At 40.8% G+C, this 16,993-nt stretch overlaps 1 protein-coding gene across 1 annotated transcript in view; it reads left to right on the top strand.

Annotated features, from left to right (window-relative positions):
- Positions 1–1,056: 1,056 nt before the first annotated feature.
- The window catches only part of htr2cl1 (5-hydroxytryptamine (serotonin) receptor 2C, G protein-coupled-like 1), a gene marked incomplete at its 3' end in the record, with an annotated part of 34,177 nt that continues 18,240 nt past the window's right edge, over positions 1,057–16,993 (top strand). The window contains exon 1 of the mRNA XM_080900425.1: positions 1,057–1,584. Coding sequence (XP_080756551.1) covers positions 1,161–1,584 — 424 coding nt within the window. The 5' untranslated portion in view covers positions 1,057–1,160. The remainder of the gene's footprint in view (positions 1,585–16,993) is intronic.

Genomic DNA, 16,993 nt, shown 5'->3' with positions numbered 1-16,993 from the left:
AATAGAGAGGAGAGCCATACATACACACACACACACACATGCTGTGATGTGAAGGAGTAAACATCAAAGCATCTGTTGGATTTTTATCTTTAGTATATTTTTGAATGAGTACAATGTTTAACGTTCTTTTCAGACCTTTTTTTGAGGAGTGTGGACAAAGTCTAAATTAGTCTGGTGGAGAATCACTTGGAGGGCAAAGGAAGCGGAGAAAATGCAGGACAGAAGAAGATTTGAGTGGGCGCGCTGATGGATGGCTGAAGAGGGAAGAAGAAATGGATGAAAGCTCAAAAGATTTAGAGAAGGAAAGCATGGAAATTTATTGAGTAAGACTGAGGGAGAGGAGTGGGTGAATGGAGTAGATGGATGGAAGGAAAGTAATCGGAAAGGGGGGATATATCAAGAATATATCAAGACAGACCAGAAGGAATGTAAGAGAGAGAGGTTTGATTTATTCTCAAATCATGAATGACTGGGTGAAAACAACTTGTGCATGCAGGAAGTTCAAATTAGATGATCTGATTCTTTTTTTTTTCTTCCATTGCTTCTTTCCGCAGTTCGCCCTCACCATCATCTCGGATAAACACCTCAGATATGTCCGTTCACAACAGCAAGGTTCAAAGCTGAATGCAGATACTGAAACCGACTGACACCCTGTGGCAAACGGACTACAGCGATTGGGTGGACAGAGGACGATGGTGGCCCGGAGCCATGGATATGAGTCATCCAATTTCCAGCTCTAAATTAAAAACTCTTAAAGTCTCACTTCCACTTGGATGTAGATGTGGCTGAACACCAAAAAGCAACTCGGGACAGTTTTGCTCAGCATATACCTTGAGAACTCCCTGGCAATGATTTGTTGGCCAGTAATGGGAGATACAAGCCTAACAGAACAATTTGAGGCTGTTTGGAACTAGCAAGATTTATTAAAACACAATAATAAAACCAAGAGCCCTTGTAGCTGCTTCTTCCCTATCCCCCTGCCCCAGCTTCCCTGTCATTCACAATCCCCCAGATTTCTCCCTATCCTGCTTTCTTCCCATCCCATCTGATCAACTCTTAGGTGATATCCTTCAGAGAAGTGTCCCTTAATTTTGAGTGCAGCTTCTTCTTCGGTATGCTTCTGAAGCAGATTGTCCAATCTCCAGTAATCTCTCTTTGAAATGGGTGGCCCAGCAAGGGCTCTTCTTGGCGGGTTCGGGACAACCACATCCTCCTTGGAGGTCGGGAGTCGAATGGCTTGGCCGAGCAACAACCCCTTAGATCTCAATCAAACCCTCCCATGGGGGATAGGACTTGGAAGCAGCAGCGGAGGTGGTGGTGCTTCCGGCATGAGTTTAGGTCTGGATAATTTAACAACCCAGGAGTCTGTGAGCAGGGCGGTTATCAAAGAGAAGAACTGGCCAGCACTGCTCATACTCGTCATCATTGCGCTGACGATCGGCGGAAACATTCTGGTCATCCTCGCGGTGTCGCTGGAAAAGAAGCTCCAGAATGCCACCAACTTCTTTCTGAGGTCACTGGCTGTAGCGGACATGCTCGTAGGGATCCTGGTTATGCCAATCTCTCTTATCAACATCCTCTATGGTAAGTTTATGGTACCCATAAATGACATCAGCATGAAACACTTATATACAAATAAAATTCACAACTCATCTCTGCTGACAGTAGCATATTTATAGTCTTACGCAACTTTAAAACATCAGTGAACAATTGGATGAGTTGGTTTGGTTTATATGTAAGTATATATGTTATTGTTGTCAGCGTTAATCTCGTTAAAATGCCGTTAATGCAATAACCGCATTTAAGGCGTCAAATCTCCGTTAGCGAGTTAATGGAGATTTGCCACGTAAATGCGGTTATGGCGTTAACGTCATTTTAACGAGATTAATGCTGACAGCACCCAAAAAAAGTCGTTCATTTTCCTTTCTGTATCTTTGATTTTTTTTTTCCATTTTTCTTTTCTTTTTCTGTTTTAGCCATTTAAGAATGATTCAAGAGTCAATCATCATCTTTGTGTGCCGTGATCTCAGCACTTGATCGGATGTGTTCACGGACATAGTGCAACCTGTGATCAGACCAGCTGATATCATTTAGGATAACTTAGTAAATTAGTGTTTGCAGTGAAGATAAACTGACCACTTAAACATTTAAATGACGCTTTTCTAGTTTTGTAGCTTCAGGCTGAAAAATCAAAGAGAAGGTGGAAAAATTGCTGCAAACTGAGAAACTACATTACTCCTACATTCTCAGTAAGCTCAGTACAGTCAAAAGGAACTTGTAAATTACTCGTACCGACTTTGAAAGAATAGCAAAACAGATGATCCACTTTCCTTAAGTGTTTGTAATTATGTATTCACTTCTTTACAGCCCCTCCTTTAATAATAAAAAGCCAGATTCATCCCTATAAATCTCAATCTTTAGACAATCTGCACCTGATCTCAAATATCCACCCACTTGCCAGCTGTTGTCAGCACACTGACATGCGCCTGCCATCATTAAAAAACATTTTTCCGTGCAGTTATTGAAATGATTATTACTTCTCTGAGACGGCGCACACTGTTATTTTGCAAGTGAATCAAAAGCCGGAGGATGCCAGCTTAATAATTGCAATTTCATACCAGCTTTTTACTGCTGTTCTTGCTTCCAGTGTCCATGCCAGGATTCTGCATGAACGCCCACATTAGCATAATAGGATATGTGCATTCCCCAAGCACGTGTGAAAACATTCGATTAAAGATAGACTGTCTTCTTCTAATGTTTCAGCTAGCTCTCGACGTGAACGCCTCAGGAGGGAGGTACATTTCCTACTTCATACCTGTAAATGTCACCATCACAGAGACGATCACAGAGCTGATAGTCAGTGAGAAAATCTGTTTCAGAGATGTAGATAAACAGATGGTGACCTTTACAGGTTTCAGTGACAGCATTCTTTCTCAGTGCTCACATCACCGGCTTCCAAGAACTCTTAGCGCCTTATAATAAATGTGTCTATGTTTTTTGGCTAATATCATACTTCCAATCGTATGAAGCCATATTTTAAAGATTTTTGATTAATCTGTTCAGTAATCTGAGAAACGTGAGGACATTTATGAAGGTATATTTTCAGGGATGCTGTGCACGATATACCTTTTTAAAGGGTAGCTATAATGCTCATTGTTTCTAGACCCATGTTTTTATTATTCGACTGCACTGGAGTGTCTTTGCGTGATTTACGTTTTAAAATAATCTTTTTTTATCATTTAGCTTTTCTGCAGTTCATTCACTCTAAAGCAGTGTGTTTGAGCTCCCTTCCATCTCCTTTTAAGACAACTTTGTTCTGATTGGCTGCCCCTCACAATTTGAATAGCATGTGGGTGGGGCTTCTGTGCTACATGCCCACAGTTAAGTAGAGACAATAGTTGTAGTGAAACCAAGTGCATAGAGGACTTGAGCTTTTGGTTCACGGAGATTGCTTGAATATATACTCTGACCTCATTATTTGAAACTGTGGCCATGTTTTGAAAATGCCACTGTGACAAAATATATGACAGAAATTAATGAAACCCATAGTGTGGCTACTTTGACCTCTTTACAGCTACCATGTTGCTGGCAACGATTAAGGCAGGATTTGCCCTTTGTGTGGAATTATAGAAATTTGATCAGATCTTCTAGTTTCCAAAACTAGGCTTCCTTAGCAAAACGCAAACTAATCCTAACCCTCATTCAGTGGGGATTCTGGTGGATGTTAGTCCTCAGTCACAGAAGCCTAGAGACTGGTCTGCAAACTCATGGAAAAATTAATATTCCCAGACTGGTTGCAAGGGGTTGCAGCCATCCAGTCGCTATGGAAAGATTTGTATTCCACAACAAATTGGCAAGTGGTTGCTGGAGTTTGCTGGCTAATACTAAATTGGTGTCAAAGAGGTATGCAGTGCTGCATTGGAAACTGCGTCGGTCAATAGCAGAATGCTCTGGTCTCCAGTAGTTTGCATGGAAGATGCCAACCAGTTTGCAAATACTTGCAAACTGGTTGCTAAGTCAAAGTGGATTTGTGAAGATTTGAGGCTAAATGTAAATGAAGAACTTTTACGTTCAAAGTAAACGTTGCACTTTTTGAAACGTGTTGGTTGCAGCAGTAAGGCACAACTTGCCTTGAAGGCAAATGCTCTTCATTTCTGGTTTGTGTCACACAAGTTTCGCCACCAGTAGTTGGTTAGTGCTAGGAGGAAATACAACCATTCTCCAGGCATGTGTAACTCGGGCTTTAAGAGCTTAGTAGAATAGAAGAATATACAATGTTTTTAACAGTGATGACAGCAGCGCAGCCCTTTCTGCAAAAGCTTACCATGAAATTAATCATTAGGACTTGTAACAGGTCAGAACTTGAGGTTTTCACTGTGAAATTTGATGAAGCATGCAAACAAAGTATGCAAACTAATTGGATAAAAGGAAAAGTAAACTTAAGCAGTCATCATCAGTTTCATCATCTTGCGTGAGCAGTGCTTCAAGCAGTAGAACTAACAAGTCAAAAGCCAAAGGATAAGTCACATGAATTTAATTACACCATTGTAATTGAGTTTGATCACATTTTAAGTTTAAGAATTTTAGACGCCTTAGTTCAGCTGATTTAATAATCAAATTACCTCAGAAAACATGATGATGAATAGCTTTCTTTATTTTTCTTGGAAAGTTAATCATACCTCGACACAATGTCACAATCTCAGCTTTTGTTGCATTCTCACATCCCACAGCTGCAGATGCACGGCTTTAATCAATTGTGAATCAAGGACCCTGAACATGAACCAGGAGTTTTGACAGGAGTCGTGAAAGACTTTAAGACCTGTTTTAAAGAATAAAAGGTGGGGGAAAAAATAAAAGAATAGAAGGGGCTGTGTAGGTGTGTGGGTTAGTGAGGATGTGTGGAACCTCTTCTCCTTTAACAAAGAGAAAACTTCAACAGAATCAGGCTCAAGGATGATGGCCATCTGTCTCAAACGGTTGTGGTAAGGGTGAGATTGGAGACAGAAAAGAAGAGTGAGGAAGAGAGGCAACAAACAATACAGCAATAGACACTCAGCAGGTCAGTGAGGCCGGTGGCTTCAGATTAGAAACATGCAGCTCTGGAGGCAGAGATACCAGCAGACAGGGCAGAAAAAGCACAAACACGAGGAAAAAGAAGGCAAAGGAGAAAACAGGAGATCAGTGAAAGACAGTTTATTGAGGTCATCTTCATGAGGTGGGATTCATCTGTATGAGTTATAATAAGGCAAGAGGAATATAGGAGAATGAGAAAGATGTATTCTTTATCTCAAATATAAACCAAAATTAATCAATCTATCGTCTAAACATTATTTAGAGAAGAACGTTTTGCCATATTTCTTCCATCCCCCATATATAAACAAATACAATAAAGGCTTTTATACATTAACCCCTCCATGTATCTTGCGTTAACTAATAACGCAGTAGGACTGTCCAAAAGTTTTTTTCCTTCTTTACGATCACCACCCTGGTTATATCCTGGCGTCAAAATCATTTATACCCCCGTCGTTTATGCGCCATACTCAATTCAGTGTTCTCCTAAACAACAAAATCTCTACATCAGCGCAGCTTTAGAAGAAGAAGGCGAAACGAGTTTTCTCCAGGAAGACATAAGAAGTATTACAAACTTATCCGGTTGTATGTAGAGACACTCAAAGAGGAAGAGGAAGGAAAAGAGGAATAGCTCAGGGAAGATTCATGGATGCAGTGAAGACATGAAGATTGTCGGTGTGACAGAGGAGGATGCTAGGGATACTGTGAGATGAAGGCATATAATCCACTCTGTTGACCCATAATGTAAGTAGAAGAAGGGTTATACCGGCAAAAGAGCTGGTATAAGTGGACAGATATCAGCAGAACAGATGAAGTGGTTTTAAGCTTTCCTGGTTCTTTGTTTCTGAAGTCATGCTCACACTGGAGATAAAGATATATCAGCCTCTAACCCACCTGTTTCTAAATCTTTCTTTTATGTCCGCTACTTTTACGGCAGTTCAATAAAATACTAATAATGCTGCAGGCCAACTTCAATTCACCTTAAATGTATCAATTCTTGCTTCCCAGCTTATAAAATGCAGATGTGATTCTGCACATACTGTGTGGATATTCATGCTTCGGTCTAACTCTTTTATTTTGCCCTGCAGGCCTTTTGTTTCCCCTGCCAAACCTGACCACATTCACTACAGTCATGTGTTGGCTTTGTGGCAGGCAGGCATCCTGCTGGAATGCTAAGCAGGACGGGGAAGGTTGATTGCTGCTTAATGGGCCACGCGTGGCCAACGGACACACTCACTGGCCCGCTCTGTGCCTGTCTGTTAGTTCAAGCCACCGCTGATTGCTCACTGTGGTAATCAATTTTTCACACAGACACACACTGAAACAAAACACTGACAAGTCTGTCCTTTCCTTTCGCTCTTTCAGATGCACAAACACACTGAGACAGATTGGCTGTTTGTCTCTCTGTCATTTATATTACACAGAAGAACACGAGTCCCTGCAAACACACCCAGTGCTCGCACACACACTTGAGTGGAGTCTGGATCTTTACGTGCAGTGTTATCCATCAGACTGGTACTTGACTGCATTGATCCTCACGGCTGACTGAGTGATCGACCAGACACACACACACACACACTCGCACGTCACTGAATGTTCTCACACCATTTCGACTGACAATAAATTATTCCAGCTATCATAATAATGATGATGCTAATGAGAATGATGATGATGACAATCATGATAAAAGATGAAGGGAATGGTAATTTAACAATGGTTTTTTACCCTCTCTCTTTCTAATGCATAGGCCTACATGACATTTACACACACACACACACACACACACACACACACACACACACACACACACACACACACACAGCTTTTAGAGAATATGTGTTTGCATTTCTTTAATTGGAATTGCCAGATGATTAAATTAAATTGATGGAGCATAGGCTTTTTAAAATAACAAGGATACACGCACACAAATACCGGCAGGCAATTTGTCATGTAATATAAAATGATTAGATAAATGTTCTTGGACAGGAATTATGAGTTTAATTATCATAATCAAATCGTGCATCTCTGATAAATCTCTAGAAACCCAGCTAACACCAACTGTTGGCATCTGGGCTCCAGTTAGACAAAGACATAAACTTGTTGTGTCTTCTGTTGGGTGTAAATGGTGCACCATTTATCCATGGATAAAGGTCTTCATGAATCATGTATTGCCGTTACAGAGTGTACTAGAACTTACATAGATCTTTTCTACTCCACACTCTACACTGCTTTCTTACTACAAGCCTCAACTACCGGTTCACACATTGCCTCTTTTCTGTGCCTAAGCACTTACACAAGCTAATATTCATACACAGGTGCATCGGGGGGGAGAACACAGTGTTCAATATCAGTATCAGTGTTGTAAGTTAAAGACCCTACAATAATACAGAGAAAACAGAGAAAACCTCAACAATCATATGACTCCCTGTGAGCAAGCACTTTGGCGACAGTGGGAAGGAAAAACTCCCTTTTAACAGGAAGAAACCTCCAGAAAAACCAGGGTGAGGGAGGCAGGGACATCTACCATGACCGGCTGGGTTGACAGGAGGAAGGCAGGACAAAGACACACTGAGGAAGACAACCAGAGATTAATAATAGCAAATTATCAATAATAATACTGTAGCAAATGAGTACCTTGCCCACAGATTCTTAAAGATCTGGAGCCATGGTAGCTCACTTATTCCACACAAGATAAACAATTTGCACACTCCAAGCAAAAATACCAGCTAGTTCAGTCAGTAGAGCATGAGATGCTTAAGCTCAGGTTAGTGGGTTCAAGCCTCACGTGGGGCGTTTCTCTTTTCTCTATCAAGACAGAACTTATGTGAGTTTACTCTCATGTAAGGTGCTGACAAACAAGATTCTTTGGGCATCATACTGAATCTTAGTGTGGATTCAGGAGTGGAGGTTGTCTCCTAATTGTGAAGGTTTTTGGTTGAATCCTCACATTCTGTAGTCTGCATGTTGATAAATTCTTGGGAGTCAATGAATCCTCTGAATGTGAACTTTTGGTTAATAAAGCTTCTGTGTGTGAGTGAGGCTAGTGGTAAGAAGTCATTGCAAGAGCTCCTATCAAGTACCAGTCATTTACCACTAAGCCACCAGCTTGTAATCCGCACACTGGAGGAACTGTGGATTATTATACCTTCTCAGTAACAGCTTCCACAATTAGACAGACTTTATGTTAATTATTTATACTAGACTGTAAAGTCCTAAAATTCTAACGCGGGGGTTGAACCCACGACCCTGAGATTAAGAGTCTCATGCTCTACCGACTGAGCTAGCCGGGCCTGCATTGTGTTTTTGTTGTGCATTTACTTGCAAGAAAAGCTCTGTCTGATTTGATGTGGAAGCTGTTATTGCGAATATTCATTCCTCGAAACCCAAACACAGTCCCAGCCCTTCAGCTTGCTTGGTTTCCTTTAATAAATGCTTTCTTGGTGATTCTTTTGGTGTCAGTTGCTAGTTTCAGTGTGAGACACTGAGAGATACTGCACGCCAGTTCCAAACCTGTCTCGTTACCTTCTGTTTCTGTCAAAACACAAAGGCAGCGGCAACAAAGAAGAACAGCTCAACACTTCACAACAGGACTTTGCTCATCATGGTGGGGGCATCCATCTTTCATACACAGCTGAAGTCTCTCCTGTATGCAAACTTTGTTGCTGTGTAGTTAACTTTTTCAGCTGCACCAGTAATTGATTGAGTAGAGGGGAGGAACGTGAAAATCTTTTAACTTATCAGAAATATCTGATGCTTTTCCTCTTGGTAGGACAGTTTAAAAAAGCAACAGCAAGAACACGGAGGTCTTCTTCTGGGTAAGACTTATGGTTCTGTTTTTCAGGATAATTTGTTCTGTTTTGCAGACGCGATCTAATTTCCATTCTGCTTTTCAGCAATTTGTCCATGTTTTCCCTTCCTCCACATTGAGACCTTATGACGGGAGGGAGATATGGTGCCATCTCAACTGAATGTAATTCAGATTCATTTGGCTTCTTCCCTTCCTCAGGTCTCTGTTTGCTCAGTGATAAAACATACAGTAGACGTGATAATAAAACACTGATAATACATGAAGCGAGGAAACTGCTCATTTTTGAAGGTATCTCACTTCAAGTCTTATGGCCAAATATAAAACAAATACCCAAAACTATGAATTATTGATGTGGGGGAGGGCAGAATGGTTAGGTAAGGATGAAAATGAGATGGAACAAAGGCAAGAGAAAGGAAATGATATCTCATGGACTAAATTAAGGCAGGAGGAGATTACACAGACAGGAAAACACAGCCAAAAAAGTGCATGACATGCAAGGTCAACTCAATCAAAGTGTTCATTGAAGGCTATTTCTCTGCTCACAAACTGGAAACATAGATTCCTGAAGAAGACATGTTTAAAAAAACTGATTTTTCCCCAACAGTGAATTAACTCAACACATCAAAGTCTGTGCTTTAAGAAACTGGAAAGAAGGCCAATGTACACAGCCAGAGAAGGCCTATTATCATCTATCATATGTCATATACAGACATACAGGCTCGGGCCTTTTTTAGTCAGTGAGGGCTTGGATGCCTCTCCACACCTGGCGACGGTTGTTGTCCTTGAGGAAGCCCTCTATCCTCCTCCTGTAGGCCTCCTTGGCCTGTTTGATGCCCCTCCTCAGGTTGGCTCTGGCAGTGCTGTACAGGGAACTGTCCCTCAACCTGAAGGCTGAGTTACGAGTTCTGATCAAAGTCTGTACTTCACTCATCATACAAGGTTTTCAGTTAGGAAAAATCCAGATGGTTTTGATCACAGTCACATTCTTTACACAGCACTACATAGACTGAGTGAAGGTCTCCAAGTCCTGCTGTTCAAAGATGGACCAGTCTGTCAGATCAAAACAGTCCTGTAGCTGGAGGAGAGCATCATTTGGCCATGTTTTAATGACCCGGGTGCTTGGAGGGGGATGTAGGCAATGATGTTGAGTGATGTTACTGTCCACATGGTCCAGTGTCCCATCTGCCCTGGTAGGAATAACATGGTGGTGGAATTTGGGGAGTACAAATTTCAAACATGCCTTATTATGTGGAGTTCCCCAAGGTTCCATCTTGGGACCCCCTCTGTTTAACATTTACATGCTCCCACTGGCACAGATTATAAAGAACAACAAAATAAACTACCACAGCTATGCAGATGACACACAAATATATATCACAATGTCACCAGGAGACCGAGGCCCTGTACAGGCTCTTGGTAAATGCATTGAGGAAATCAATGACTGGTTGTGCCACAATTTTCTCCAACTAAACAAAAACAAAACTGAAGTAATAGTCTTTGGCGCCAAAGAAAAACGATTACAGGTCACCAGAGAACTTCAATCTATACATCTAAAAACCACAAACCAGGCGAGAAATTTGGGTGTAGTGATGGATGCAGACCTAAACTTAGAAAAACACATTAAGACAATAACAAAGTCAGCTTACTATCACCTCAAGAATATTTCAAGGATAAAAGATCTGATGTCTCAACAGGACCTGGAAAAACTAGTCCATGCATTCATTTTTAGTAGGCTTGATTACTGTAACAGCATCTTTACAGGTCTACCTAAAAAATCAGTCAGACAACTACAGCTCATTCAGAACTCTGCTGCTCGAGTCCTCACTAAGACCAAAAAAGTGGACCACATCAGTCCAGCTCTGAGGTCTTTACACTGGCTACCTGTCCGTCAGAGGATAGACTTTAAAGTTCTGATGCTGGCCTATAAAGCTCTGAATGGTTTAGGACCAAAATACATCAGTGACCTGCTGACCCAGTATGAACCTTCCAGATCCCTCAGGTCATCTGGATCCGGTCTTTTATCAGTTCCCAGAGTCAGAACCAGACACGGAGAAGCTGCATTCAGCTTTTATGCTCCTTATATCTGGAACAAACTCCCAGAAAGCCTCAGATCAGCTGAAACACTCAGTTTATTTAAATCCAGGTTGAAGACTCACCTATTCTCAGCTGCATTTGAATAAAGCACCAAATCCACACTTTTAAGCTTAAATTTCAAAACTTACACTAACTACTGATCTTATCTATTTCTAATTTTATCTGTTTTGGTTTTATATACTGTTTTGTTTGTTTGTTAAGCTTAAATTTCAAAACTTACATTAACTACTGATTTTATCTACTGTTCTGATTTTATCTGTTTTGATTTTATATACTGTTTTGTTTGTTTGTTTGTTTGTTTGTTTGTTTGTTTGTTTGTTAAGTGGGTTTAGAGCTCTGGGTAGCTCCCCAGCTGGGTCTAGACTGGGTCTAGAGAGTATTTTAAATTCAGGGAATTTAAAATAGAAAGTAGCTCGTCCACAGAAGGACTGGTAGCTCCCCTTACGATAAGGGTTCAGATCGCGCGAACAGGTGTGGGATTAGAGCTCTGGGTAGCTCCCCAACTGGGTCTAGACTGGGTCTAGAGAGTATTTTAAATTCAGGGAATTTAAAATAGAAAGTAGCTCGTCCACAGAAGGACTGGTAGCTCCCCTTACGATAAGGGTTCAGATCGCGCGAACAGGTGTGAAATGTGTGTGTTTAGTTAGTTTGTTTGTTTGCTTGTTTTAATTAATTTTAAATCATGCTTTTTATTTGTTTTTGTTTCTAATGTCTCTGTAAAGCACTTTGAATCACCTTGTTGTTGAATTGTGCTATACAAATAAATTTGCCTTGCCTTGCCTTGCCTTGCCTATTAAAGTCCCCAACAACAATATGGGTGCCTTCAGGGTGCTCTCTCTGCTGTTGAGAGCCTCCTGACGATAAGTTGGAAGTGGTTGAGTACTGAGCTAACGTTAGCATCGAGGAGGATGTAACCAATGGTAACGTTGGCTACCGTTAGCACATGAAGTAGATAAAGTGGGCCTGCACTAAGTGGACATGGCCTCTAAGTCTAGTGAGTAGTGACTGTCTATTATTCTACTGATCTGGAACCGATCCTGAAGCACATAAGCACAGAGCCCACCACCACTTCCCCTACCGGAGTCTTTGTTGTGGTGCTGGCGATGTAATGTCCGGCCCAGTAATTCCACTTGGGATCGAGGATGTTTGGATGGAGCAAGGATTCAGTTACCATCAGTAGACAACACTCCCAGACAAAGGTTATTAAGTGGATATCCACTTTATAACCCACAACCTTAAGCCATAACACAATACAAATTAATGGGTTCGATAAACTCTTAAATTTGCCTTGAAGAAAAAAAGTAGCTATAGAGACCAAAACTGTCCATTGTACCCAACTGTTAACATGGTTTTTTTTCTGGTTTTTGAGCCAGCCTCAAGCTGATGGCGGCAAGCCCATTTTTCCAACATGGTGTGTAAATGTTATGTGAAGCACATACTGAGGTCAGCTGAGTGCATAGACTGTGTGCACACGTGTGAAGTGAAAGGTAAATGTCAGTGAGTTTCCAAGAGTTCTAGTGCATGAAATCTGATAAAGTGGTTCAGGTGATGTCACAAAAAGCTTTCAAGGCGCATGCCCAGCTAGTTCAGTCGGCAGAGCATGAGACTCTTAATCTCAGGGTTGTGGGTTAGAGCCACATGTTTGGCATAGCTGTTTTAAATCACAATATGCTGGAATAAAGTCTTGAGCAAGGGACCAGGAGCCTTATGTTTTTATAAAGATGTGTGTCATACTGTATGAATGTGCACTGCGCAAAAAAATATAGAGAGCATTGTTATTCCAAGTATACCACCAAGTAAGTTAAACTTCTGAGATATTGATCTGGTCAGTTAAGTAACATAGGAAGTTGTTAATGAGTTTCAGCTGCTGTTGTATTAATGATATTAACTAGAGGGACAACAATGAGACAACCCCCAAAACAGGAATGGTTTTACAGGTGGAGGCCACTGAAATCCTTCCATCCACATCTTTTCTTATTTTTTTCAATAGTTTTGCATTTGGCTCAGGTAGCGACATGATACCTGGACCCTACAGAGGTTGGACAGGTAGAACAGTATCTGCTGCTTCGCGCAAGGGCGAACAGGATGGTTGGTGTGACCAAGCAATCAGAATCATGAGGGTAACCTGAGGGCCTGACATCCTCTGTGCTAGTCTTCTAGCCCTGTGCTCAGTGCTCATTGGCTTTAGAACAAATTCAGACATATAGTGGTTAACACATTTGTTTGGGAAGTGATAGTTTGCTGATTTAGTTCCAGCCAGAGACACAAATTCCCCTTGGGTTTGTGTCTAACGCCAGGAAAGACATCTGGCATTAAAATCTGCCAAATCAAATTTGCAAAGCTCCATGCTTATCAAGGGATATAGTCAGGTAAACATGGAGAATTTAGTTAAGATGCTAAAAAAGCATGTAATTGCTGTAAAATCTGAAGCTGTTGCTGAGACAGAGCAATCCTTAGCTCCCCCTGTCTGCAGGTACAAGTGTCTCAGAAGGTTATAAAATGTTAGCTGAAGGCCATGAGTTTGAAAACCAGGAGATTTTCTTTTAGAAAAACAAATTAATTCATGTAACAAACTGTAAACATGCCTCTTTTTTTTTCCTGGTGAAAAAATGGACATTTTAAAATAGTAGTCTGTAGAAATTTGCTTGTTCAGTCAGCCTCAAGTGGCCACTGGAGGGACTGCAGTTATTGACTTCTTTTTTTTCAGTTCTGGAGTTCAGCATTTGGTCGAACGTGTTCATGGACATCACACGTCCCATGATCAAACTAGCTGATGCTTTTTTTTAATTTTTGGAAATCAGTGTTACATCAAACTAAAGTGAGCAGAAATACAACACAAATTCCCACCACAAGCGCCCTTCTTGACTACCATCTGACCTGTTCATACGTCATAACCTTTCCGTATTATGCAAAGCCTGACAAAATGTGCGATGATTCAAAAGTGCTGTTTAATTATCAGCTATTTTGTACAGTTGACTGCAACACTCAGTTATTTTCACTCGGTCTATTTAGAAGAAAGTCTAACTCACCCGGTAGCCAGCTGAGTAACACCTTGTGTGTTTGTGTGTGTCATGCACTGCCCCCCAAAAAGCGTTTGACCTCTGAAACATTATGCAAGCTGCCTCCCACTCAGCATGCACACAAACAAGCATGTGATTCATTCCACATGCATCACATACGTGCTGCTCGTCCTACAAATCAGAGATGAAATTAAGCAGCCAGATTACACGCTCGCGGGTTTGGCCCCAGGTCATGTCCTCGGTTCATATAAATAGCCGCGGGCACAGAGAGACAGTTTTTGCGGTATATGCCCTCTTTAGGAGGATGACACAGCATCAGTGTTGCTCACTTTTATTTATCCTTAACAGAACAGCTTTTCAAGTGAAACATATCACTCAGAATCAAAGATTGCCTTTACTGGATGATTTGTGATGCACTATAGTCCCTTGAAATGTGGAAGCAATGGCACGGATTTCAGTTAGAAAGATATTTGAAATGAAAGTGACGGAAAATAGATATGAGCCAAAGCAATTGAAAAAGACGGAGGAGACAAGAAGGATGCAAGCTGTGACACTGAGTACGGTAATGGAGCATTCGTGCCTCGAGCAGTTAGCATAATTGTAGTTGATGTTTGGTTTTACTCGTTTCATTTCTTTAAATAAATAGTATCTTTCTTGCAAGTGCCAGAATATAATTTTAACCCACTCAGCAGCCAGCCTGCCAATCAAGCTAATTATTTAAGCCCAGTTTAAGCAGTGTGTGACCTGCTGATTGTAATTACGCATCCGCTGGACTCTGCTGACTCCCTCACGTGTGTTTGTAGCTGCTGTATTGTTATCCCAGGGGGTGTACATGGGCCCAACGCTGAGATGGCAGAGAGCGATTTTATTCCCAACGACCCCAAACTGCTCACCCAACAAATCAGCGAGGGGAGACTGACTAGCTAGTAGCTCTACAGGGTATCACACTGGTACTAGATTTGACCTTTGATCTCCAAGCGCAGGGAGAGATAAAAGAGGAATTCACCCTCTGGGATCGTACAGCATCACTGAAAAAGAAAAAAGAAAAAAAAGAAAGCTGATCTGATTTTAGTTTCACAAACTGTGCATCGGATGCTAGCTTCTGTTTCCTGCTGGGAGGTAAATTGAGCCCACTGTGGTCAGGATTGCTTTTCTTTTATCTTTGTTTGACTTTTAATGTCTTGTTTCACGCCCAGCACAGTCACTCTGGGCTATTGGTCGACACTCCAGTTAGGTTGGCGAGAGACAAGCAAATCAATGTCGTTTGTTCTTATACAGTTCTCTATGTGCTCATGTGAAAAATGAAGTGCACCCCATAATTCAGTAGAGCCACTTTTAGAAGCAATAAACTGAATTTGTTTCTTTGTGAGGTGACTTTATTATCAGTCAGGAATTCTTGCCTGCTCTTCTTTACAGCTTTGCTTGAGTTCATTGAGGTTTGTGGGCATTCATCTGTGCACAGCTCTCTTAAGGTCCTGCCACAGCATTTCAATCAGGATGATATCTGGACTAGACCATTGCAACATCTTGATTCTTTTCTTTTTGCTGCTTTGCTTTGGACCATTGTTTTGTTGCATGGCCCAGCTTCAGCCAAGCTTTAGCTGTCACACAGATGACCTACCATTTGACTCTAGAATAGTTTTTTGTACAGTTGTATAACCCAGGTTGTTAAGTCTTTTTCTAATGGGTCATGAACTTTAACATTTAGCATCCCGAATGACACTGGTAGACTTTCAGATGTAGGCATGGCTAGCTCAGGTGGTAGAGCATTAGACTCTTAATCTCAGGGTTGTGGGTTCAAGCCCCACGTCAGGTGTAGCTGTTTCTTCTGACTTTGTGGTAAGTTCTATTAAGATTGGCCTACTACATACATCTAACAAATATGCTGGAAAAAACTGCTTGAGAGAGTTCACAGTTGCTAATGATCAGTTGACTGCATCTTGTTAGCAGCCCTGATTCATACTAACCCAGTAAGTACGAGCCTGCTGTCTTTTAAATCCCTGTAGCTAACCTTGACTATGAGGAAAAATTGAACATTCTTGATAGTCTGAGAATTTATTTAACAACTTTCATTTTTCCTGTTAATAAATACATGAAATAAATCTTTCATGTATCTGAATAATTTGCGGCTTTTGTGTCCTGAATGTTTTTAGCAAAGTCTTCCATTCAAATGTTTTGAGGTGCCTCATCATAATGGTTTGTAAAAAATGCATTTGTATTCAGAGTGGTCTTTAAAACGAATGCTTAGAGTGGGAATACAAAACTCAAAGACTGCAGCTAGTTCTTGGCTTCTGCAAAGCCTTGTTGTTTTCAGTCTGCGGCAATACATTTTGCTAAGTAGTGGCAAAATGCAAGTATAATGATACAAGGAGCCATTAAGAAAAACAATTTAGTAGCAGTCATGCTAGCAGCTCTGTGAGCCAATCAGCACTTAGGTTAAGGTCAGTGGGCATGATTTACAAGACTGTAGTGAATTTTTTCAAACATGCACAACCCAAAGTGTAACTGGGGCATTTTGAAATTTGTAAGAATTTGGTCAGTTTAGGATTAAGTCTTTGGGCACCCTCGCATCAGATTTTAAGGTGGTTCATCAACTATTTAAAGCTAAAATGATTGAATCTCATTGCTATTTACATAATCACATGTTCTCTCCAGTATTGTCTTTTTTTAATCTTTTTTTCATCCTTGTTTGTTTGAAATATTGTCATTGTAATTTGTTATTGACAAGTTCAACTTTTTATTGAATCAGTTATCTCTTTAGAATCGGGGCTAATCCCTTATTCCTCTTTGTTAGATTCATTTTTTAAGGATGCAAGAAGCAATAAACCTCAGGCTACAACAACAACTACACCTGCATCACAAAAGCACATACTTATACAAATACTGATTTTCACACATAATTTTGGTGTAATCGCCCTGTACAGATGATAGCTATGGGACATAAAACACAATCTAAATTAAACCTTATATTCATAGTGGGTTCATTGATATGCAAACTGAT

Source organism: Rhamphochromis sp. 'chilingali', assembly GCF_963969265.1.
Source record: "Rhamphochromis sp. 'chilingali' genome assembly, chromosome: 1".
NCBI classification, from domain to species: Eukaryota; Metazoa; Chordata; class Actinopteri; order Cichliformes; family Cichlidae; genus Rhamphochromis; species Rhamphochromis sp. 'chilingali'.
Note: the sequence above shows the minus strand (reverse complement) of the source record. Positions and strands in the feature narration are given on the sequence as shown.